This window comes from Parasteatoda tepidariorum, chromosome 10 (assembly GCF_982258835.1).
Source record: "Parasteatoda tepidariorum strain Cologne lab strain chromosome 10, Ptep-v5.0, whole genome shotgun sequence".
In the NCBI taxonomy this organism is placed as follows: domain Eukaryota; kingdom Metazoa; phylum Arthropoda; class Arachnida; order Araneae; family Theridiidae; genus Parasteatoda; species Parasteatoda tepidariorum.
Genome location: NC_141764.1, coordinates 98,170,320 through 98,196,809, shown reverse-complemented (window position 1 = coordinate 98,196,809; position 26,490 = coordinate 98,170,320). Strand labels below are relative to the sequence as shown.

The following is a 26,490-nucleotide window of genomic DNA, read 5'->3' as shown; positions in this document are numbered from 1 at the left end:
ATAAAACTGTATTTTTATTTGGGTTTAACTGCTTATAATTTAAAATTAATTCATTTTTTTGGCAATAAAATTTAAAACAAAGTTGCTAAAAGATATTTAAGAACAGATTTCTGCATTTTCCCCAACATGATTTCCCAACCCTCAGCATACTCCCACCGCCCCCGTAGAGAAACAAGGGTATAGTAAAATAGGAAAATTTGCCCATTTTAGTGAAATATATCAGGAATATTCTGAAAGTGTTATTGATGCGGAAATAAGTTTTATAAGAGTTATTTTAACTCTAAATTTATTTTTTTATTTGCTTTGAACGTGAAAATATTAGCTGTAAAATGATGAATTTTTGAAGCCACGAATTCGAATGGTTCAAATTTGAATTTCTGCTTGTATAAATTCTAAAATATTAAAAAATTAAATACTATAAAAAATTTTAAATATGAAATTTCTTAAAATAATCGTATGCTCATAATTAAATTAAATATTGCATAACATAAAATTCCGAAAACCGCATTATACGTCAAAACATAAATGATCAACGTCGATGGATAGACAATTGCAGTGTCTGCCTGAAAAAGGCAAATTACGTTTCAGCTTATGTAATGCTATTTAATTAGAATTTTTGGTAACGGTTGGCTTCATTCGTTTCGCTTTTTCTTTTTTAGAATTTATCTGTTCCTGATCTTTGATTTTAAATTATTTTAAAAAATAGTTATTTAAAAGTTAAAAAATATTTACATTGAGAAGGAACTATTGATATCTCCGAAAATATTAATTGTAAAAGGGCATTATCTATCGACCTTTTTTTTTTAAGAAATTTTTACACACTTTTTGTTTCTAGAAAACTGTTTGTCTACTTTAAGTTTTATAAACACATTTATATATAAATATACATACATATACATATTACGTTCGTAAACATATTACGTATCCATAAATATGTATACATGTGTATAGATATACAAATATGAATGCGTATGCATACGTATATGCATAAATACTTAAAATAAACTAACAGTTTTCTAAGAAAAAAAAAGGATGTCCCCTCCTATGTGTGTTGAATAGAATGAGATATGTAACAGGAATCGAATAGAGGGTTTTAAGTTTTTATTCATGCATTTTACATTGCTTATTCCTAATCCTATTTAATTATAAATATTGTTCCCAATGCATTTTTTCTTGCTTATTCTAATGGACTAATATTTAAAATGCGTTTTTTTTTATAAAGTATATTTATTTAAAAGAAACTTCTTACAGCTTTAAAACCAATTATGCCACACACTTGAATTTTATCTCATGCAATTAAGCATGAAAAACTAGATCAAAAAATGTATCTAATGTCTTCAGATAGCCCCTATATAGCGAAGCAAAAAGTGTGAATAAGTAAACGTCAAGAGTAGTTTTTTTTATACTTGATTGAGAATTTTGAACTATTCGTTCTATAGCTAAAGTAAACTTTATAAGCAAAATAAATTTCATAAAAATTAAACTAAAACAAATATTAAATTTAGAATAAAGTAAAATATTGATCAATATATTATTACAAAATAGTTTAAAATTATCTCATGCATTATTTAATATTTTTAATGTCATTTAATATATTAGAACATAACTAAAACGATAAATTAAAATGCCCAAACTAAAATAAGTAATTATTATATTGTGAAATTTATCGTTAAAATGATTTACGTTGCAAGAAATGTTAAAGAAAATATTTCATAAAAATACATAAAATAACACTGCAAAAGAATTAAATATCTCATTAAAGTCCCCATTTTTTATAATAATCAGCGAATCTGAGTTATAACTGTTATAACTAGAACTTAATATAGCTAGACTATTATAAGTTCTAGCTAGAAATTTCTATATAGTATAGCTAAAGAATTGATTTCAGATTTTTTTTATTCCCCTTCTAAAAATGTTTTTCACAAATAATTTCTATCAGAAATCTCTAGGGATGTTTTTAAAATTTTTGTCTATATTTGATATCAAAAAAATTTGCTATGCTCTAGAATTGAATGTATTTTAGTTGATTTTAAAACTATAAATTAGATATCCCAAAGTTACTTCACCCAAGGCACCCTAAGTGCTCATGTGGTAATTTTCAGTCACAGAAGTTTTTTTTTTCTTTCTTATTGTAGGCAACAGAAATCAATTATGTATTTATGTTTTTTTGTGTTATGTTTTTTTTTTCAAGTTCATGAATAGCTAAAAAAATAACTTCATAAACACATCATGGATATTGCTCTAAAAATTTATAATAACAATTTAAAATAATTTGAAACATTAGGTGATTAAGTTTTAATGAGATCTTTTAATATGATACGTATATTAAGATGTCAGACGGTAATAAGTTTTTGAGAAAAGTGAAAATTACTTCTCCCATAAACTAACATGGATGTAGATTATAGCTAAAAACGATGCCAACAGTCTTAAATCAACTAACAGAAACCAATCGAATAAAACTCTTTTAATTAGACACGCTTTTCTATAAATAGCCTTTTAGACTAGTAAAATTTATGGTCCGTGTTCCTTTTACTTGCCCAAGGGCGCCCCTGGGACTTCATGATGTTTTTGGAAGTGCGAACAATCAAAGGAAAAGAGGGGAGCAAATTGAAAAGGAAATGAAAGTTGAGTGCCTAAACACCTCATTGAAATGTAGAGAATTTGGTTTCCGGTCACTTTTTGAGTATCACAATTTGAAAAAAGAAAAAAATATATACTATTTATTCAGTATAATATATTTATTTTAAAATATTTACAAGGCAATGTGTTTCTTCGTAGATTTTTGTTTTAATACAATTAATTGGAACTCAAATTTTCAAGAGCTAATCCCCCCCCCCCTGATTGCCTGGTACCCCAGGCGCCAAAGAGAATTTAAAAAAGAAGAAGAAATAAAAGTACATGAAATGCTCTTGTATGTTCTAAAGCATTCTAAATGGCATTTTCTTTGCAGCTGTCAAATCTTTAAAAAAATAAACCGCCGTTTTTGTTTTATGCAAATACACACTTCAGTAAATGAAATAAAATAACAAATGTTCTTAAATACTAATTATTTTAACTAATAACACCTCATCTACCATCGCGGTGCGGGGGGGGGGGGGAGAATACACGAGGTTTAAAGGACGCACGATTCCAGAATTAATAAATTTAATCTATATTGATGAGCCTTCTACGGCCTGCGGTCTTTCTTAAACATATAAATAAAATAAAAACATGAATAAAATAAAAACTATACATTTTTTTCACAAAAAAAGGAAGAAAAAAAGATTAGGAATTTTAAATTGCAAATGAGTCTTTGAACGCGCCAAATCTAAATCATTGTAGTTTTTTTATAGCTCTTTTCGTTGTTTTTTACTACAAATTTTCATAGTTTTTAAAATCCCGATAATTTTACCTCGGCAGAATTAATGCGTGAATTTCGAATTTTAGTAATGCTTTTAAAGCTCTTTATTTCAGTCCATTTCAAAGTTAATTCAAGTTATTTTCGATCGCGTTTTATCGGAAGTAAAATTTTCAAGAGCTACCCTACCCCCCTGAGTCGGATTTCCAAATGTTTCTTGTCCGATCTCTTAAATGCAATATTATAACGGCTCGAGACTTTCAAATCGGGCAAGTAATAATCTCTTTTGAAGTACGTTATTTACGTCAGTCTTATCGTAAAAACAGGCTATTTTTCCATTGCTTGTTTTCGGCAATACGCATTTTCTCTTGGTTTTGAAAATACCATACTTTTAATATATATTAACACGACACTAAATCGCGAATATGCACTTGATTTGTGCCAAATTCATCAAAAATCTAAGATATTTTTTATTGTTCTTTCAACTGTTATTGCTAGGCTTCTCCACAGGGTTTCAAAAATCCTGTTATTTTTAATCCGGCAATAAAACGACTTGCAATTTTCGAGGCATTTTAATCATTAATTTTGATGTGTTTTACTACTGCCGATTTCATCTTCCATCCAGCATGTTATTTTACAATCTTTTTTTTTTCTTTTAAAATAGCCATTATTTCCCTTTTTTGATTTTTTCAATACAATAACATTATTACAAAACGCAAAATTCGACTGTAGGATTTAATGCGTTTTTAATTTTTTGAGCTTAATTTCTAATTTTTGGTAGTTTAAAAGAATAAGAAGAAAAAGCTTTTATGATTTAATATTCATGAAATCTCTTATAATTCACTAATTAGCAATGTCCTAAGGTTAAGAATATATAGAACTTAATCCTAAATTAATATTAAATCTTATTTTGAGCAATTATGCGTGTTTTTTTTTTAAATTTTATTTTAAAATTTAAATTACCCCATACGATTTCTTTACTTAAAATATTTACTTTGCAGTTATGTTCTCAAAAAATATTTATCTCTTTATTTTTTACTTTCATTCAAGAACATTACAGTTAATTGATTTTAAATTATACTTTTATGTTACTTGATGTGATATAAAACCGCCACTTTTTCCCCATCTTTATATTTTTCGATAAATCTATCTATTTATTCATTTATTTTTGATAAAAAGGAAATACTTTTATTTATGAGAGTATTATTTTGGTTTTCTTGTTGTTAATGCTTAAGAGAATTTAATTTTATGCAAATATATTACAAAGCTAACTGATAAAAAAGAAAGAATTAGTTGAATGAATTAAGATAATAAAAAAGAATTACAATTATTTAAAAGAATTTAATTTAATAGAAATTTATCACTTAGTGACTGATGAAAAGAACTGTGTGTAAAACACTTATGTTTACATTAAAATTATATCTAATCTATTCAAATACTTGGAACGTAGCCCTTCATTCAGAATGGTAGTGCACTCTACTATAGATGAATTCAATGTTGTTACTCAGTAACAATGTACTTTTCTAAATTTCGCCTTTTCATCGTGATTATTAATTCTTTGCTAATTCATATAAAAATAATTTAAATTAAAATCTATAAATTTTTATAAATTAGAATAAAATGAATGATTATAAATTAAAAATAAAATGAATGACTATAAATTCCCGATTATCTCTTCACAGTGTTCTTGTCTCATATAATATATTTTTCAAAAAATTGTGTTTAGTCTAAGATTGAGTGCATTTATAATTTTTGCTGTGGGGGTGGGGCGCGCCTAAGTCTAAAACATAATCAAATAATATTAATTCTCAGTCTTTAAGCCAGGATGTAAACATTTCCATTACAAAAATACCTGTTAGAAAAGTATATCAATTTTGAATTTTTTCACATCAAAACTTTAAAATAATAAATGTAATTGAGAAGCAAGAAAATATGGACAATAGGAATTTTTTTTGATCATTAAAACAAAACTTAATGGAAAAATTATTTTTGATATAAATATGGCATGTGTACAGATGGATGGAAATGGAATTTCTGAAGTTGAAAACAAATTGTAAAATTTGTATTGGAATTTTTTTTTTTTAAAGATTACGTTACATTTGAATTTTCAACTGTGTAAGAATTAATCACTTTTAATGAATAAAACGTGGGAAAAAAATGCAAATAATTATTAAATACAATCTAGTTTAAAGAATAAATGTGTTAGTCGAACAACATTATTATCACAATAAAACTTAATATTGATATTTCAACTGTAACTGTTGTACCTATTTTCGAACTTATTAATTATTCTTACTGTTCATGTATTTCATTTCAATTTTCAAACTCAGCTGTTTACTTGAACAATAGGGCAAAAATCTTAAACAATTTTTATCACAAAACATATTTATAATGAAACTACATAAATTATTTATGCTACGTCCTGTGATTGCTTTTTTTAGGTGCACCTAAATACTTTTCATTTTTGAATGCTTATAAGTTTAATTTTTTTAACTCTAATCTGAAATATTTAGGATCCTTTCAATCATCTTATCTTTCATAATTTATTGCTACCAACTGTCGAGTAAACAGCCTATTTTGTAAGTTTTTCGTTCATGCGTATCCTTTCTCAAAAGGTTGGTGAAGGGAAGGGAAGCATCAGTTAAAAAAGAGTTTAGATAGAAAGATAGTGGTGGTGCCATCTACAGAGGCGTTATTGAAATATAAGAAATTTTTAAAATGATTTGTGTAAATTTGTAATTAAATACATTGAGTTTGGGAAAAGAATACAGAAATTATGTGCTAATTAATTCGAATTATGTTAGTCAATTTAATGCAAAAATTTCCTTATTTTGTCGATGATTTTAATCAAGTCTATTCTATTTCGCATTGAAGTTAAAAATATTGGCCCAAACTTTTTAAATTCATTACTTTGTCATGAACTCATACTCCCCTCAAATATGACGGAAAATTTACCTACACTCAACAAATAAGTGCCTCGAATTTTACATTATTGCTTAGTCTAATTAAGGAAACATGCTTTATATTAGTCACACCAATTGTATCACGAGTATGCTTGGGTCACATTTTGTTATGATTATGAAATATTTCTTTTGTATTTTTTATTAAATAATCATGTGAAGACTCTTGAGTCAATGAAAAACGAGTGAACAAAAGAGATCTTATTATGAGCAGTAAATATATTTTATTCAATACATGAAATGCTGCCTTTTCTTTACATTGAATGATCGTTAAATACTAAGGATTGTATAAATATATTTGCACTTACAAACTATAAATAATTTATTCGGATTTTTGTTCGCAATTTTTGCATTTTAACGTCTTAATCACCAGTCATTACATTGTACATTTAACATCAAATAAAGAAAATAGGAAAGAAACTGAACATAGATTCATGCAAAGCTTTTTATTTATTCAACGTTCATTAATTAATTAAAAAAGATGATCATTCAACAATTAAGGAAATACATATTTCTAATGAAAAGGCAGAAAATCAATACTTCGAATAAAATATAATTACATACCCTTTTGATAATCTTTTATTATTTCTTGATAAGCTTTGATTTGAAATGAGCTTTGATTCTGGAAATGAGCGCGCCATTTTCTGTTCTGTAGACGTCTGTAAGAGGGACAGGGAGGAGGCGTTACTCATTATGATTAGTATACTGCGCATGCTTGAAAACATGCCTGGAAGGGTCATCCTGTTTCCTGAGGATTCACAGGCATCCTCACGCTATACACTACCGAAATTTTATTGCATGGAGTAGAAATCTAATCTGTTGTGGTAAGTAAAAATTATTAATATGTTAGTTTTATACATTTATTTTTAACTAATTAAATTTTAAAACATTGCATGAATGTCAATATATTACGTTCTATAAAACGTAAACATCTTTCACGTGTTATTTTCCATTGAGAATGAATTTTATAATTCAACTTTACTAGAAATTTATTTTTATATGCATTAAATTGATTGAGCGGTTATTGTTTAAAACATTTGTTGGATAATTTTTGCAGAGGAAAATTTTTGATAACCTAAAAATGTTTTCATATTGGAATATTTATTCTGTTTAAAATATAAATGTTTTGATCATTAAGAATGTCTTAGTTAAATCAGCGGTAATATAGCAAAAATGAGCTTGCATAAATTTTTGGAAATTATATAGTCTGTTATTTATGTATAATAATAAATGAACTTATATAGAGAGAAATGCTTGTGTGTTGTACTGTTTGTCATTAAAATTAAGGTAGGATGCTAAAATTTATATAATGTCTAGTTTATAATAAGGAATGTTGAAATATGAAGGTTGCATTTTTTAGGATAGCTGTATTAAGAAGATGTGGTGATTAAAGTTACAAGTATTTTAGATCTTCAAATTATCTTTATATATTTCAAAATTGATAGATGAGATTTATGTATTCAAAATAAATTAGTTGACTCTGTAAATTTTGTCTGTGTGAGAAATTTATCCCTTTTGACATTGTAATTCTTTAATGCATAGTTTTTTTTAATGATACTTTTTTTCTCTAGTGGTTCATGATTCATGTACAGGAAAGACTGGAAGCATCTCTATGTACCAAATACAGTTAGCTGATTGTGGAGAAGATAAACTTGGTGAAACAATAGCTAGAGAACTGCCTATTTAGATAGTTTATTAAACTTTCTATATAGATGTTTTTAAAATGGTTATCTTTTTATTGTTTTTCCAAGCTCGGTATAACAACTAAAGCTTATTTGCAAACTTAACTAGATGTTAATTACTTTCTAGGGTAAGTCATTCATTAGATTGTAATTCTAGATTTAAGATTGTTCTAAAAAAACTTATTATTACATTAGCTGTATTTTTTACCTCTTACTGCAATTAATTTTGCATTGATGACAACAATAAAAGTTACGTGCCATTTTTACAGACTCCCGAAACTGGTAAGTTCCCTTTTTCGAGTAAAACATTGCAGTTTTATCAAAATATTTTTAGTTTAATTTTGATCTTTAAAGATATGAAAGTTTTCTGTAATGCATATAAAATCAGCTTATCTTCTAGAAATTTTATATTTATATTGTCAATTATTTATAATTTCACATTTATGTGGATATATTTGTAAGCATTTGGAGTTTTCATTATTCTCCTTTTGTTAGTTGTGTACATGAATCATATCATGAAATGTAATCCAAAGTTCTGATTTTTCGTAATTATACAAAATTTAATCGGTAGTTTGGGAGTAAGGTTATTGTTTCTAATTTGTTAAAATTTAAGTATTGTTTTTGAAATTGCACATGATTAAATGATCAAGTCATTGATGATAAATTAAGTTCTTTATAGTTCTTTATTGTAGGGTAAAAGTACAGTTTGTTAAAAGTAAAATTAATTTTGTGTATGAAATGAAAAAAGCAGGTATAATGTATCAAACATATGCATGATCTTATTGTCTGCTGTTTAAGTTATGTATTAATTTCACAGCCTGTGTATAAACTCTTATATAGCCTTTTTGTGTTATGGGATGAAAGTTATAACAATTGTGTAAAAGCTAGTTATTGGGACATCTATCAGAACAGATGTCAGTAAGCACATTTGCATAAGTATTAGTAATTCATAATGAAGCAAACCTCATTGTCAGAAATCGGGTCAAAACTTTTTTTCTTCTAAAATGTTCAATTTATTCAGAATTTTCTTTTTAAATATATTATATTAATAGAATCTTTTAAATATATTTGATTAATTAAATGTCTATTAATATTCAAAATTATGAGTAAATGTAACACATAAAATTTCAAGTATGACATCAATTTTAACTGGAAAATATTGCAATTTTTCTATTTTGATAACTAGAAAAATCTTTAAAATTCCCTTTTGTGTCAATTATTTAGTACATTCTGCAACAGTTATGAAATTTATATTATTTCGTGAAATCTACTGGATTTTTTTCCTATCCGTGTTGTCAGCTATGATTTCGCAATTTTTCAGAGGAGAGTTTCGTCAATTTCAAATATAGTTATTAAGGTTTATACTTGCTTATGTCTGTGAAACTTTTTTTTTCATATGCTGGTAATTTATTTAAAGTAGAAAATCTATGCAATGAAATTCTATAAACCACATTAACTTTCACTGGTGTAAACAATAAAAATTGCAGTTAAGAATATTGCAGCAATAACGCAAGAACAATGAACTATTTTCATAATTTGTCTAATTATTTAGGCAATTAAGTTCAGAACAATATTTAGGTAAATGTATTTCCTTAAATGTCTTTCTATTTTTAAGTCTACTCTACTTGATTAAGCAAACTAAAGTTGATAAATTTATTGTGTTATATTAGTTGTTATGCTTTCGAAAATTTAAATTTTTTTTTCTGTAAATGCTTAACCATATATTTATGTGTCTAAATATTTGAATCTAAAAATTATATTAAGCATTTATAGCTTGTCTTTCTCAAACTAATATTACTGCCATGCTTAGTAGGTAAGTTTAAAGATATGTCCAATGTTCTGTTTGAAACAAAATACTATAAAATGCTAAGACACATGTTTCAAGTTTTTTTTTCAAATATATTGTTTTAATGAAGTTTGAAAAAATTACTATTAAACCTATAAGTAATATTTTAGAGTTGTGAATACCTAATTAAAATTATGAGTAGGCTTTAAATGAATGGCAAATATTATTCTGAATTTTTGTTTTATTTTCAATGGCACTTCGTTTGTGAATTTTTTTAAATTTTTTTTCTTTTGAAGACCCAAACGAAATTTGATATTTTTTTCTTTTCTTCTAAACTAGTTTCTTTAAGCATGTAAAATATAAGATTAAAAGTTAATAAAATAGATTTTCATATAGAATTATTGAGTGAATTATATTAAACTTCTATTTTTAAATTAGATCTTTCTTGTAAATGACAGTTTCTTGTATTGGGTAGATTTACATAATCAGTTTTTTCTAGCCTGACAAGAGTACCATTCCTGGTATGTATTTGAATATAATTCCCATGTTTGAAGAAGCTACCACTAATTAATAATTTTTAAAACCGTTCTATGAAGGAAAGAATCCTTTTGTGCAAAATTCTTATTTATATTTGTATCTAAAACTATTGTTTGTATGTTTATTAATACATTTATTTGAGATTATTAATTTAGGTGAAGTGTATTTAAGTTGAAGTCTTATCGAAAGTGTGATGTCTGTCTGCTGAAATTTCAGAAAAATGGAAAACTGTGACAACTATTTTATTAAATAAAGTTTAAAATTGTTCATATGACCAGTAGTAATTTTGACTTCTTTCATTCATTATAGCTTCATACTTAAAAAAATTTTTATTTAAGTGTGAAATTATTTATTAAGTAAAAATTCATACCCAATGCAGCTACAAGAAGTTGATTACAGTACCTTTGTACAATAAATAAATAAAATTAGTAAAGATATTTTTTATTTTTATAATGCTTAAAATATTTCATTAAAAAAATCTACTGGAATATGTTTTGAGTTATCAATTTGAAATATGAAAACAGTGTGTAAATATCAATTTGCGATATCTACCAACTTAAAATTCTACACTTTTAAATTCAATTAATTTTTATTGCAATTTTTCAGAAAAATTTTCTGTCCTATTTTCCTTATCAATATTAAGTACATTTTTTAAACGTTTGATCTTCAGGTAATGAAACAATTTGGGAAATTCCATACGAAATGCTATCAGATCCATTAAGATGGAACAATTCCTCAGCAATAACTCTACTTGGAACAATTTCTGAGCTATTAACACCTAGAACACAAAATACTTATAAAAAAAAAAGCATAATATAGTCAGAAAATAAAGGTTATTCTTTTTATGGTACATTTCAAAAAAATTATTTTTCTCTTGTAAAATAATGGATGTGGAATTTTTTAAAGTAACCCAGAAATAGGATGACAAGGAAGAAAATAAGCTTTTCGAAATCTTATGAATCATCATTGAGGAAGCGTGTAGAAGATTCGCATCGTAATTTATATTTGTACTTATTAAATTTCGGATATTAATAAAAACTAAGAAGATAAAATACTTAATTATGGTCATGGATTACATTTTTCTATCATCCTTTGTATTTGAAGCATTTTGCAATCTGATCCTCTCTAAATCCGCTGTTTTTCCAAATTATTTGACGGTCTAAAAAAGTATTTTGGAATGCATTCGATGTAAATATGTCAAAAAATTTCACGCGACATATAAAATTAATTAGTAAATAAAAATAAAATAGATATTTCGTTTCATGCTAACTTTATTTCAACAATGGTTAAAAAATATAATATTAAAAGCAGCGGGAACAATTTTTCATAGAGACATTTATTTTTATTTATTTATTTTAGAAACTAGTTAATTTTAGATTAAACAATAAGTCATGCATTTTATAGAAAATTGTATTACCCTAAATTTCCGGTGCATGTATTTTACCTCTACGAGAATGAGAATAATAAATTGAAAAAATCCTAAAATACTAATTAAGCGTCCCGAAAATTTATATGATTGGATGGGAAAGGGTAAGAAAAAAAAATTTTTTTTGGACTATTTAAGTCTTAATAGATAAATTATAATTGATATTAAATAGATAAATAATTTCCCTGAGGCATCTATTTCTTTTATATTCCTTAATAATGTTTTATTTTTATACGAATACAAAAAGTTTCCAATCGTTGAGCCTAAGAAAATAATTGATATGAAAATTTATAACATCGTTTTTAAGTATACTAAACTAAAAGGCATACACTCGCCGTTACTTACTTAATGATTTTTATAATCTTAATTTTTTCTTAATAAGAATGCTCTGAATTGATATATGTTTGTACAAATCATGTTAAAAATTTGAAATTTTTAGAGCCCAAAAAATAACAGAAATTTTGCCAGCATCGGCAATAGTTAATGCGAGTATAAGTAATAAGACATGTTGATGTAAGTATAAGTTAAGGCATTCAGGGCATGTTGAGAAGCCATAGCAAGCCTCAATTTTGATGTTTTGTTTTATAAAAAAAAAAATAGACTACACAAAGTTTCTCACTAATTAGTTTCAGTAATAGCTTAAGATTCTTAAGAAAAGCTTGACGTCATTACCAATCCAAGTGTTGTATACACAAAAATGCCACTTTTAAATACTCTATTTCCTGTAAGAGTAAATATAACAAATAATACTTTATTTTAACTTAATTCAGTTTTGATAGAAAAATAGCGTGAATTATTATGAAATACAATAGAAAAACTGGGTATTTACATAAATTTGTCTAGGCTTGTATTTAGCGAAATAATCTCTTTGCCCAGAACAATCAGAATGTAAAAAAGCTAAATACAGTTTTTTTTCATTCGTAACTTATTTCCGTACAGTTTTGAGAAAGTAAGACATTTTATAACATACATTTATTATTTAACCTTGTAATTATTAGATATGGAATGTCCTTAAAAGCTAAAAGAATAAAATTGCATAATCTGCCACTTAATATTGTTATGCATTTGACTCAATCCGGTCTTATAAGGTCGAAATGAAATTTTTTAAAGTTATTTGATAATGAAATAAAATAATTTTAAGCACCACCATTTGCTGAAATATAAGAAAATCTTGCGCCATATTTCACATTAATTCATAGTAAAAAAAAGGATATATCGTATAAAATGGAACTTATTAGTTAAAAATTCTAAGAACATTCATCATAGTCTATCACGTTTTATCAAGAAATTAATCCTTGAAAAATCAGAATTTAAATTTTGAATTCGATAATGCTGTAAGTTATTTCAAATTGTAAAAGAAAAAAAAATCAAAATTGAACTTTTGATTTTAACAAAGGTGTCTTTAAAAATTATGTCACTGTATTAATGGAAAATAAAGGTAATTAAAAGAAAATTTATCTTTCGTAAATAGCAAATAACTATAATTATAACCTAAATAAATACAACAATTAACAATAATGCTTAAATTTTGTTGCATTGTTAAATTTTTACTTTGCTAAATTACATATAAATTATATAACTTTTTAATTCATAAAAAGTATTATTTTATGGATTTAAAGAAAGAATTTTTTTTTAAAAAATCAAAAGTTTTGGGTTATGGCACGTACTTTCTTAGGTTAAAGATATTAAAATAGAGAATAAATAAAATAATATCGACGAATAAAGTAATATCTAATCGGATACAATAAGTATTTCGGACATTCACCAAAAGCGACTATGTGATTGTTGACATTCACCGGTGAAAATCGACATTCTCTTGATTTCAGTCATTCACGATAACAATTATGCTGTAAAATATTTGTCAGAAAGAAAAAGTAGTTATGAAAGTTATGTATATATATAGCATACTAAATAAATAAAAAAAAAACACGAAGAAAATTAAGAAAAACAATAAGTTTTATTTATTGAGCTTAAGCTGTAAGTAAATAGAACTCATAAAATAAATTCAAAATGTAGAGAAAACAAGGGGAAAATTACAGAACAATGATAAAAAAAGAGAAGAAAAAAAAAATAAATAAAATAACAAAAACCGGAGAGAAAAAAAAATTATTACAGTTAAAACATTTTCACCCTGCACGAACGAATCTAATTGCCAAAGTTGCATAGTTTTTGCGTGGTTCCCCCGAACTTTCAAATGTAGTTAAAAATTACCAATAATACTTAGACTTTGTTTTGTTTCACTAAAAAATGTTATTTGAATTATTATGTATTTTTTAAAAAAAAAATCCTTAAATGATATTTACAGTAACTTTTACATGAATGTGATAATCGTGAAATGATTTAAATTAAAAACCATCTAAAATTTTTAAATTGTTCATAAAAGGTTATCTTTTAGGGTGTTAAAAAAGGACTTTGAAAAATTATATGCTTACTACGCCTATGCTTAAACGGAAAAAAAAAAATTTATTTCAGTCACAGATAGCATGTATGAAGACCAGTTTGTATGCCATAGACTAAATGGGGATGTAAAGTGATTATTGCTAGATTTATTAGTTAGTTTGGATTGCTAGATTTATTAGTTTGATTATTTGGATTGGTATAATTTATTAGTTTGATAAATTGGATTATTGCTATTTTTCTAATTAATTTTAACGCTAATTAATATGCTCAACAGTGATTCCTTAGATTTTGATAAAATTCTGACTGAAACATTTATTTGCGTCACCAAACATGAAGTTTTTAATCAAATTGCGACTTCAAGTGCCACAAGCATTCTTAAAATATGTGAACAGAGTGTTCCGTTTTCTCATTCTTAATATAAATTGTTTATATAAATGTATATTAATAATTTAATCTAAATATTATACTCAATTATAGGTCGCAAACTGATATGCGAGGAGTAACAAAAAGATAGTTGGAAACTATCGAATTCCTAGTTAAGAAGAAAAGATGAAAAAACGGCAAAACCAATTTGATTGCCTAATGATTCTTAGATATAGTTCTACCGATCTCCTTTCAATTTCCTTCTGTTCCACCCGAAAATCGTTATAATGTTTCGTTATTTACCCCAAAACTGGGATTTGCTGGTTTTCACAGATATTGTTTTTTTCTCGCTTGAATTTTATTGACTATAATTTATTTTCCTTCTTTAGACGAAGTTAAAAAGCTGAAGCGTCAAGACAACGAATTTTCGAAGAACTATTCTTTCTCAGAAGAGGCTAACATTAACTTTAGATAATTTTATACACACACAAGATAATTTTTAAAGCTATAGATTAAGAATAATGTGCTCCCTCCTTTTGCTTAAATTTAAATATCTAAATTCAAAAACCAATTCATGTATATGCGACTAATCTGTTTTTTTATTTTCACAGAAATGCAATTGCATGTCAATAATGCTTCTCCTAAGAAGGTTTAAGGTATTTTCTGCGTGGGCAGAAAATCTCTGATTTCAAGCTTATTGTGCTCTTGAAATAATATTCAAGTATAGTAAAATCCCGCAGTGGACTGATCGTTAAGACACGGTTCCCAGCAGATCACCGAAGTCAAGCATCACTGACTGCTGTCAGTGTGCGGGTGGGTGAGCACTTAGATCAGTCTGCGTAGGGACCGAGGGTGTGCGGTATTGGTCCTCGTTAAACTGTGCTACCGTAAAGTGCTCGACTTCGCGCGCAGATCGTTGGGCTACCAAAGCGGGGGTGCCATCCCCTCCGCAGAGGATCAAAATTGTGATGGCATGTCTTCGGATCATCCTCCGGGATGTTTCCCAGACCGTCGCCAATAGCCCATTGTGCAGCTCTAGTGCGACGTAAATTAGCAATAACAATAATAATAACTTTCTATTTTCATTTCATTTCTGAAGGGATTTACTAATTCCAACACTAGATGGCAGCTCTGCATTAAAATACACTCCACTAAAGGCTCTGTCAGTAGTTTAGAATTGTAAAATTAAATTATCAAATTAATTATTAATAAGTAATTAACTAAGTTAATGCATATTTCTAAATCGAGTTAAAAATTTATTAACCTTAAAAAAAAAAAAATTATTATCCATTTTTTATATTTTAGTATATTGTTATATTCTAAATCAGACCTAGTACAACTAAACACTCACCAAAAAAAGATGGTAGTAAATTTTTTTTAAACGCCAATAATAAGATAAACCACAAAAATAAGGCAAACCTGAAAACCGGTTTTTCGTTGCCATCGGGAAGATAGGACCTTCACTTCCTCTTGCGGGTTCCTCCTATCTACGGCACTACTCTGCGGAGGGGATGGCACCCCTGCTTCGGTAGCCCGACGACCTGCGCGCGAAGATCACCATTGAGAGAACACCAAGAACATTGTTAATTTTTTGCTGGAAAATATATTTCACCAATCAGGTTTTTATATTTCCTTGACGGCATTTGGAGGTGTATGAACCACATGCAATGAGAATAGTTCTAGATGAAAATTTTTTTGCATCAATTGCTCAGCTAGTAGTTTTGTCATTTTAAATATTCGTTTTTTGGTGTGAAAGCTTATATTAGATATTATTTTGCACAGAAATAGGTAGCTGGAAGCCTGTAACGCGTTATTTGGTTTTTTGTTTATTTTTACCGGCGGTGAAGAGAGAAAGCTCCAGAAAAGTGATTAAAAATAGAGGAAAACCATCCTTTTTTTATACAGTGCCGTATTTTCCTTACCTTGTGTAACACTAGAATTAAGAGATGGGAGAGGAAGTAAAAGTTCGGTTAAGTATCTCTTTATAATATCTAGAATTGTTTTATATAATATTTCTCTTTGTTTCTAAATAGAACACTTTAGTTCTATTTCAATTGTTTCGTTTAAATTAGTAGTGTTAAACTTTTTTTCTTCTTTTCTTTTTTTTTTTTTAGTTCTCAAAATTCATAAACTTATAAAAATTGTGTTTTTTTTAGAAGTGCAATTACATTTTTTTTAATTTCGCATCAAAATTCAGAGATGTTTATGACTTTTTGAGGTTATATTTTTTTAATGTACTGTGCTAAAAAGTTTTTGAAAAGCCATGTTTTAAATTAAACAATCGCTTAAATTCGCTTATCTGTTCATTCGTATCGTTCTTAGATGTATCTTTCATCATAGGAAATATTTGAATCATTAATGTTTTCCGTGTAGATCTGCATTAAAAGTGACAAAAAAAAAGAAGTAAAAAAAAAGTAGGCCTAATCGTATTATGCTATTTTCCGCAATATAGTGTGCTAACAATATCTCAATAAGAAATAAACCTGTTCAGAAAATTTGTTGTTTGAGTATTATTTTATTACAACAGTCTTTATTAATGTAAAATAATTTGGCTTTACTGCAATAGTGCAGAAAAAAATTAAAATGCTACTATATATTTATTTGTTTGTTTTAACTTTAGTATAATAATTATTTTTCTGATAAATTTCATTGTTTGTAAACTAGGGTCAGGTGGGGTAAGTATAAAATCAAGCTTTTTTTTAAAGAAGGCTATGGACCAAACCATTAAATTTATTCTGAATATTTTGATGCATTTTAAATACATTGGATTCATATAGATTAAATCTGAAGCATAACTTACTTATTTTGTTTGATTGATTTCTTACAGTATTGCATTCAAAAGAATATGTTTCGATGTACCCACTTTTTCCCAGAGTGGGGTATACTGTGTATAGTTCTAAAATTAGTATATATATTTCACGAAAAAACACATATTAATATTGTTTCAGAAATAAAAATGCTCTTAAATAAATGCATCACGATCATATTTAAAAACAAAAAATGAAGATTAGAAAGTATTATTTTTCCTTCTTATTAAATTGAAGAGTTAATGTTCATGGCTATAAAAAATTAGGCTTTTCCTAATGTATCAAAATGGCCTAATAAAATTTGACCATTTTGATACTCTTAAACACCATTCTTACTCTTCTTCATTTTTAATGCTGATGTCTACACTTGCTATTTTATTTTTGGATTTTGCGCAACTATTCCACCCAACCAATTTTGTTCAGTTAAAATGAATTACTCTTGTGACTACATTTCCAAAGTTTGACTGCTGGAATACAAAGCTTTGTTAGAAAACAAAAATTTATCTCTATCAAATTCTATTAATTCTCAATAGAGAATTAAAAACAAGAGCTTCTGTTAAACTTTAATACAGCATTTGCTAATTGTCTTGAGTCAATAGTTTTACTCATAGTTTGTAACAATATAATTTTTGAAGTGTCCACTTTTGATTTTCTGATACACTCTTGGTGTATCAAAAATATCAAAAGTGCACTCTCGGCCTTATTGTAATAGAAAAGGTGCGCAGATAATAAAAAATTCACAAATTTTAAGAACTTTAATTTTTTCCTTATAGTTTTGTTCAACAAAAACAAATAGTATGTTTGCATTTCATTTGAGACCTAGCAAATTTAGATTTAAATTATTTGAATATTTTGTAATATTTTATTCTTTTTTTTTCAATCTTGCAGTTCACCACCTGTGCAATGGGCAGAAAGGAAAAATCTTGTTTATGTCTTCTTTCATGTCACAGATACAAAGAAGCCGAAAATCAAATTGGATACAGATAAACTGTATTTCAGGTATACTTATAATTAAAATAACTTTGACAAAAATGATCCGTTTAAATAGTTATAATTATGATGAATACTAGTTTAGAAAAGCATGGTGTACATAATCTGTTTATGTGTAGTTAAATTATAATTATATTATTAAATAGAAAAGCAAAAAAATAAATTTGCCATGTTTATGCTGAAATCTTTTTGAATTTTGTCTAATAAGTGTTTTTTTTTTATTTATTTTTTTTAACTTTGCATTAAATAATTGTTATAAAATTATTGTATGATAATGACCATGTCACTTTTATTGATGTTTGCCCTTGACTCTTTATTGCATTATAAGACTCATATTAGTGAGTGGAATAGCAGAGTTCTCCCTAAGAATAAAAAAAAGGCAGGGCGCTCCCTAACAGAAAAGAGCAGTTTTGAAAGAGCACTCACTTAACACCATAAAAATTTATCAAAATGTGTAATATTATGTAATAACTGAATTTGACCCTGAGCAATATTTAAATTACTCTCTGACACTATTTCATGTGTGTATCTCAAAAAGTAATTTTCACTCATTATTAAAATAAGGGAAAAAAGTGTAGTTTATAAAAATATTTAAATGCACGCTAAAAGATGATCACTGTGCACAATTTTTTTTTTCAAAAAAAGTAAACTAAAAAAGAAATGATTATTGATAAAAAATAAACTTGAAAACTTTTTCTGTAATTTAAACTGAAAATTATGAGCAAATGAACATTTAAAGATGGCTTATTTTTAAGTATTTAAAAAAATAATTTTGAAATTTAAAATCACTTAAAAAAATTCATTAATATACCTTCCGAAAAAGGAGAAACTTATGAAAATTTAACAAGTTGAGAATAATCCTGCCAAAATAAATATTTATATTGGTAATCAGAATTAAATCTTTAAACACAGATAATTTTACCAATGTGTATTTGTTATTTGAACAATGAATTAATTTTTTTTAAGGGAAAATAATAAAAAGGCAGTGTTTATAAAGGATGGTGGCTTATTTTTACAAAAAGAGTAAGGAGGGCAAGCAAAGTCGGCCTACTTTCTAAAAAGGCTTAGGGAGGACACTGTAATAGTTAAATAGATTGAATCTTTTCATGTATATAGTAAATGATAAGAAGTAAAAAAAAAAATTTAGTTAAGGAATTATTGCAATAATTTTTTGGTATCGTTTAAGTGTTAATAACTAAAGTATGAAAAATATTTTAACTTTTGAATGAAATTTCTTGTGTAGAAAAAAAAAAAAGCTTCCTAAAAAGCAAACTTTTTGTTTGGTCCATACAATGTTTTTGTATTTGATTAATGTACTTTAAAACTATAAACAGTGCAAAAAATGTAAAGAAAAAAAAATGGTTATTAAAATCATAATAACAAAAATAGCTTTTTAAACAGTTTTAATATTTTTTTCAGCACTTTTAATTTAAACTACTTACTCCTGTCAGCGAAAGAATGAACCTAATATGGTTTCAGGCTTATGATTAAGTTAGCATCTAGTTTCTTACTACTTTCTAACTAAACAAATACACAAAATGTTCTTTGGTTCAGTTATCAAATAAAAAAAAAATATATCTATTAAACCATAAATCAGTCATATTAATTATAATTCATTTAGCTCTCCTTGTTTTTAAATTTTTATTTTATATCTTAATTATAATTCATTTAGCCTCTAAAAGTAATACTGAGATCAAATCTAATTACTCGTCCTGTTTATGATAGCATTCAAGTAAAAAAATCCTTAGTTTTTTTCTTTTAATTATTGAAGTAAACTTAAATATGATTTTGAAGCTACTGTAAAAAATTAACAAAATGAAAAATACTTGACTTACCTTGAAGCTTAGTGTATTCTTCCATTAAGTTTTGTCTTCCATTTTTCAAAATATTTTTAGGGCTAGAAATGGTGAAGGACAAGAGTTTGAAACAACACTACATTTTTTCAAGGATGTAAATGTGGAAGTAAGTTTTTTAAATGTATATTTTAAGCCTTTAAGTGACTCATTCCTTTTTAACTTTATTTTATCAATTTTTTTTTAATGATATTATTTTCTTGATTCTCATCTTAGAGTAAAAGTTAGATTGTTTCTTATTTTTAAAGAAATCAAATTGATTTATTTTAATCTTTAATTATTGTTTTGAAATATGACCCGTTTAACTGTAAGATAAATTGAATTGAAAGTTTATTTTGATGTAATGTGTATACATAAGGTAAAAGATTCCAACATGTATATTTTTTAATTAATGGTAATTAATTTTTTAATTAATGGTAATTTAATTAATGGTAATATTTTTTAAATAATGGTAATGACAATTGTTAAATAAAATTATCTTGTGCTTATAGTTAATTCATAGAATTTTTCTGATATATTGCTGGATTTTTTTAATTCAAATAGACTAAAAATAACTATGAAAAACAATCTAAACGGTATTAAAGATTCTATTTTTTGTATTTTATTAAAATGCTGAAATTACTTGTCCCGTTTTTAACTGTCCCATTTTAATCTTTGTTTATGATGAAACTTTCCAATAATATTGATAACCATTTTAATGTAATGAAGCTGATACACTGTGCTATACATTTTTAATGCTTTCAATCATATTTTAGTGTAGGTTTGTATAGTATATTTGAGTTTATTCTATTTATACATTTAATATATTTATCAGTATAGTCTTAAAAATACAGAGAATTATAAATTTTCAATTGATACTGTACTTTTAATTTAATTTTTTTTCCAGAAATTTATTAAATATTAATAAATGTAGTAATTTTTTTTTATGTTCAATAAGTTTATTTTGAATGTTAGGTGTTTAAACTCTTTTCAGAAGTTCAGGTTTTAGACACCTTGATACAGTTTTTCCTATAATTAGTAGTAATTTTAAGTATAATGTGTCTTACAAGTTAAAAAAACTAATTTGCAAATGTCAGAAATGCATTTTGAATTAATACAGAATATTTGCAAAAGGGAAATAATTATTTTACTGGAAAACTTGATTGGATTTGACGTATAAAGATAGATCATAAAGTTATAATCATCAACTGGTCAGTATTTTGAGAGAATAGCTCATAAATAGTTTTTATAGAGGAATAAAAATATGCCACTGTAAGACTTTTAATGAAATTAATTTATGTATATTTCAAATTTTAAAATTTTGATTTTATCTTATTTAAAAACAGCTATAAAAAGGCACCTAGTAACTAAAAAGCTAAGTATGAGAAGAAAAAATTAAAAAGAGAACTTTTTCAGAATGTATAATTCTTTTGCAGGCTTTTTAATATCCAGATTTCCAAGAAGGTTCAAAGAACATTCTCTTAATCTCCTTGCAGATTTCCCCATTTGAAAAACTAAGTTTTTTGAGGAGTCCGAAAAACATATCATTTACATCATTATCACAAACATTGAGGAGTCCGAAAAACATATATTTAAGAGCACATGTTACGCATTAACGTTAATACTAATTTTATTTTCAACCCCTCAGTGATGCTGCAATTTGTTCGATGAATCTCAAATAGCATTAATGGCAATCCTATTACATTGCACAAATTCTCTCTATTTATGAGCTATATCATTTGATAACTTTTCTCTATCTGGAGTAAGTTTCTTTTTTCTAAACTGCTAGAAGTCTGTACTTATTACAAACATGTCTGTTTCTCTTTTCCTTAGTTTACATTGTCACATTGCTTTTTTATATTGTTAGATTTTTTGTTTGTAAATCTTGTATTATTTTATATTTACGCTATTGACCACATGCATATAAATAAACTTCGTCCTAATTTTCTTCTAACAGTTTGTTTAATATTAAGAATATAATTGATTTATCAACATATAATTTAATAAATTGTATTCTAGACTTCAAAATATTCAGTGACTGACAGAGGCATTGACTTTATTCTTAAGAAAGTAGAAGCTGGCCCTTACTGGAACAAGCTTTTGAAAGACAACAAAAAAGTAACTATGCCAGATTATTTTTTTAAAAATCTTTGTTTAGAGTAAATTTTATTGTATTTCTTTGTCGCGTGTTTCAATGCATGCAATAAAAATCACATATTTTATCTATCTAATGCTGTAATAAGTTATAACAAACACAATGAATTGTATGGTAAATGTTTTAAAAACATTCAGAATATCAAAAAAAAAAAAAAAACTTTAAATTGTTTTTTAAAACATTAAAATCATTTCAAATTTTATTTTTTAGTCATTATTTATTTATTATTTACTTATTTAAACATTGAAACATTTTAAATACTTTGTGTCTTATAAGATGTAAAATGATACTGAGGTTAAAATAATGTAATTTTCTTCTAGAGTAAAAGTTCAAATTTTAATTTCTTTTTTTCTTCTATTTTAAGTGATTGTACAGATATGGTATATGTTTTAATGTTTGGGAATAATTATTATAATAAAGTGTTTGAATAAATATCAACTCTAATCTTTTTATAACACACACCAAAAAAAAATAATAATAATATTTTATGTGCATATTTCCTTCAAATTAATGATTCACATATTGCACAGAATTTCATGTTGTTAATTATAAAGATAGTGTTAGTGTCTGAAATCAATTTTAATTTTTAGAATTGTTTTTTTTTTTTAAACTTTTTGTATGGCCATATCTTTCTTGTAATGTTAAATGTTTTTTTTTTTTTGCATTTGAGTTAGATTTATACAAATAAATTTATTTTGCTTATTACATAAAGTTAATTTGATTTTAATAACCTTTTTCTTTCTTTTGTGGCAAGTGGGTGAGATTTAAAAAGAAAAAAATATCATCAAGAACTTGCCGCTTACATGAACATTTGTGCTTATAAATGTCCAAATTTATTAATTTTGTGTTTCTAACTAAAAGAAAATCTGATCAAATGAGCTATTAAGACAAATTTATGTTGAGGGAAATAAATTGTCCTGCTGTTTAAATGAGCAATATCATACATAAATGGGAAAAATCGAGATAATTATTTTATTTCTTGTACAACATCATTTCAACTTAATTTTTTTCTTACAATCTTAATTCTTTATACGTGGAAGACCACTGGCCGAGTTATTTTCTTCTTAAGTAAAGAAACACTTTGCTATTTTTAGGAATTCTCTGATACTTTTCGAAAAATACACTTTTTGTTGATCATATATCCTCATTTTTCTTCTTGACAATTTATCATTAAAATCAATGTTCTACTTTACCAACCATGTCAAAAGCATCTTGCAAAAACTTGGGACAATTCAAGAAATTTTTGTTTTTAACTTGTTTGAATTTTAATGCAATTGTACTTTAGTTGCATTCTTTTTTATTGCTATTTTAACATTAAATTCTGTGTTTTCGTTTATAACATCAAGCTTGCTGTAATAATAATTCCATTTGCTATTGTGAATAGCTGTTGCAACTCACATTTACTGCATATTTCTTTAAGCAATTTAGTTAATTATTTCTTGTGTATTTTCAGTATCCATGGTTAAAAATAGACTTTAATCGCTGGAGAGATGAAGATGATTCAGATATAGATTTAAATGATGAATCAGATTTTGAAGAGGTAGGTTTAGTTTTTTGTACACATATGTTTAACGTTGAAATTATTATGAATTACTCAAGTACTAAATGAATTTTATTTTATTTTGTGAATTAAAATCATAAAGTTTTCTTTTTTATTCATTTAAAAAAATTAAAATTCTTTTTTATGTACAATATTTTAAAAAAATATAATTTTATGACAGCATTTCTAATTTGTATGTTCAATTACATTCAATAGTTTTTTCAAATAAGTTTTCCTATTAGGCAATTGAATGAATAAATTATTACTTTTAATATTATCTTATAGAATAAAAAAAAAAATTGACATGCAATATTAACAGCATATTATTACTCCATAAAAGTAAATCATAAGTTTTTTTTTTATAATAAATTGTTAATGTTAATAAAATGAAAACTTCTAGAGCTATTTCCAAGTGTAAATTAGCCAAAATCATGAGATTGGGTCATATACAAGTAAAGGATAACATATTTTTGTTTTAGATGATGAAAAGAATGAGTGGTTTACAATCAACAAGTAATGATTTAAATGATTTGGTGAGTGGTTAGAGTTGTTTAACTAACCGCTGCTTGTTTCTAACATTTCTTTTTACTTTAGGATGCTTTTTTTTATGATTGCATATCAACTAATCTGACTAACATAATAACACTGACTTAAATCTGAATCTAAAACTGTTAATATCAACTGAAACATTATTTATTTTTTAATATCCGTTTTGGAATATAAAATTAAATATTCCAATCTATTGTTAACTATCTCCATTATCTGTTCGTTAAAATGTTCTTTTTAATTAATTTTAAACTAATTTTTTAATTCAAGTTATTAGTTTTATTATTTATTTATAATGATTTTTTATTAGATTTTTTATAATGCATCCAGGTTACAAAAGTAACCATAGAAAAGGAGAACATGTAAAAGTCAATTTTATCATCATAGAAAATGTCAATTTTTAATTGAAATACCCGAAATTTAAAAAAAAAAAATCCATTTGAGGTGCATTAAAATTCAATATTTTTTTACAAATTCTAAAAGATATTTTCTGATGTTCTATTTTTAATCAATTAATATAAATAGATAAAAATTTATTTAAAGTTTTTTTTGTTGCCTTTTTAATGTGTTTATGTTTATTATGTTTATAAAATTATAGAAAAACTTCAAGGAAATATTTTTTATTAAGGGAACTATTGTTTTTCTTTTCAGATTTAAAAATTAAGTTCAAAATATTTCTGAGAGGAAAAACTGCAAATTTATTTTTAGCTCCTAAACTTGCATAATTACTACTTATTTCAGGCTCCTAAAACTTTTTTTGTCAATTTTCAGATACATAAGCAAAAGAAAATTGATGACTTTCTTTCAAAATTTCCAAATAATATTCTTTAATTAACTAGAATTTTTTTAAAATAAAGAGTTTAAAAGACAAAAAAATTTAAGAAATAAGTTCTAAAATCTATAGACTTTTTTATATAGACTATCAATTATTCCTTTATTAAATACATTTAAAGGTGTATAAGAGCTTTAATTCAAATAATAAGTCTTTAACAATATTTATTTTGTGTATAATTTTTATCTACCTTATATTTGCTAATTTTATTGTATGTTGCATTAAGTCTATTTTTTACTATAATAAGTCTGTCTGATTGTGTTAGGAACACTGACAAATTTAAATTCATGAAGATGATTTTTATATTTGCATTTTAAATTATGCTGCCGAGGTTATATCCTTCCCATTTATATTGGAGGCTACTAAAGTCATTTGTTGTTAGTATTTCCATTTACTTTCATGAATACTGAAGTCATTTTTTGTTAGTTGTAGTATTCCCATTTGCATTGGTGATTACTAATTCAGTTGTTGTTAATAACCCCACTACATTGAAAATTTGGTGTTAAGTCATGTGCTGTTAGTGTAAGTTTCTCACTTACATTGAGGGTTACTGAAGTAATTTACAGTTTTTTATTTACAATGCTGAAGTCATGTGATATTATTTACATTTTTTTTTTCATTTGAAATGTGAGTGACTAAAGTCATTTCATGATAATGATTTTTTTCATTGTAGTTTTTCACTTAAATGGTCAATTGAATAACCTCGATTTAGTATTTTGTTTCACAAGTTATTAAACTTAACTTCATAAGAAAAGATCTATTAATTTTTCATAAGAAAAAGGTTTCTTACTATTTGTGCAAGTTGAAAAATAAACACTTTTTATTTTCTTGAAAATTGTGTCTTATCTTACAAAACATTTATTTTCTAATTGTGTAAACTAAGCTTTTATTTTTAGCAATAACAACATACTCAGCAAGCTTTATGTTAATAATTGTGACTGATCCTACTTAAAATCTAATTGCATTATACATGGTATTTTAAACTTTGTATTTATTATTATTTTTTTTTTGTAGGGTTCTGAGTCTGATGATGAAGAAGAAAAAGTTTAATATGTGATTTTCAATACCCCATTTGTACTATATTTTCGCCTTACAAATATTATATTCCTTTATCGCAAAATATATTGAAAAATAAAAAAAAAATTCATTTAAACGTGCTTCATTTTTTGAAAAATCTCAGCGTAATATAAAAGAATGGGAGGGAGGTACTAGAAATATCTGAACTATATAATTAGCATATTTAATGGGATGGATAAAAAAAATGGAAGTGTTTGAAATCTCTTTATCGTAATATGGA

The 26,490-nt window shown here is 25.7% G+C and overlaps 1 protein-coding gene and 1 long non-coding RNA gene across 3 annotated transcripts; both read left to right on the top strand.

Annotated features, from left to right (window-relative positions):
- The first annotated feature begins 7,093 nt into the window (after positions 1 to 7,093).
- Positions 7,094 to 10,576, top strand: LOC147803138 (uncharacterized). The gene is made up of 3 exons (XR_015429791.1): positions 7,094 to 7,121; positions 7,869 to 8,107; positions 10,458 to 10,576. It is a non-coding gene; the product is annotated as an uncharacterized LOC147803138 (long non-coding RNA).
- A 5,720-nt stretch (positions 10,577 to 16,296) lies between these two features.
- On the top strand, positions 16,297 to 26,346 carry LOC107439472 (uncharacterized). 2 transcript variants are annotated; one of them, XM_016052098.4, is made up of 7 exons: positions 16,297 to 16,460; positions 18,187 to 18,297; positions 20,184 to 20,250; positions 22,140 to 22,238; positions 23,729 to 23,815; positions 24,295 to 24,348; positions 26,208 to 26,346. In XM_016052098.4, exons 1-7 carry the CDS (start codon positions 16,438 to 16,440, stop codon positions 26,241 to 26,243), a joined length of 477 nt encoding a protein of 158 aa, XP_015907584.3. In that variant the 5' UTR covers positions 16,297 to 16,437; the 3' UTR covers positions 26,244 to 26,346. The 2 variants fall into 2 exon arrangements, with proteins under 2 accessions (XP_015907584.3, XP_015907592.3); XM_016052106.4 differs by lacking the exon at positions 24,295 to 24,348 and having other exon boundaries at positions 16,298 to 16,460.
- Positions 26,347 to 26,490: the final 144 nt, after the last annotated feature.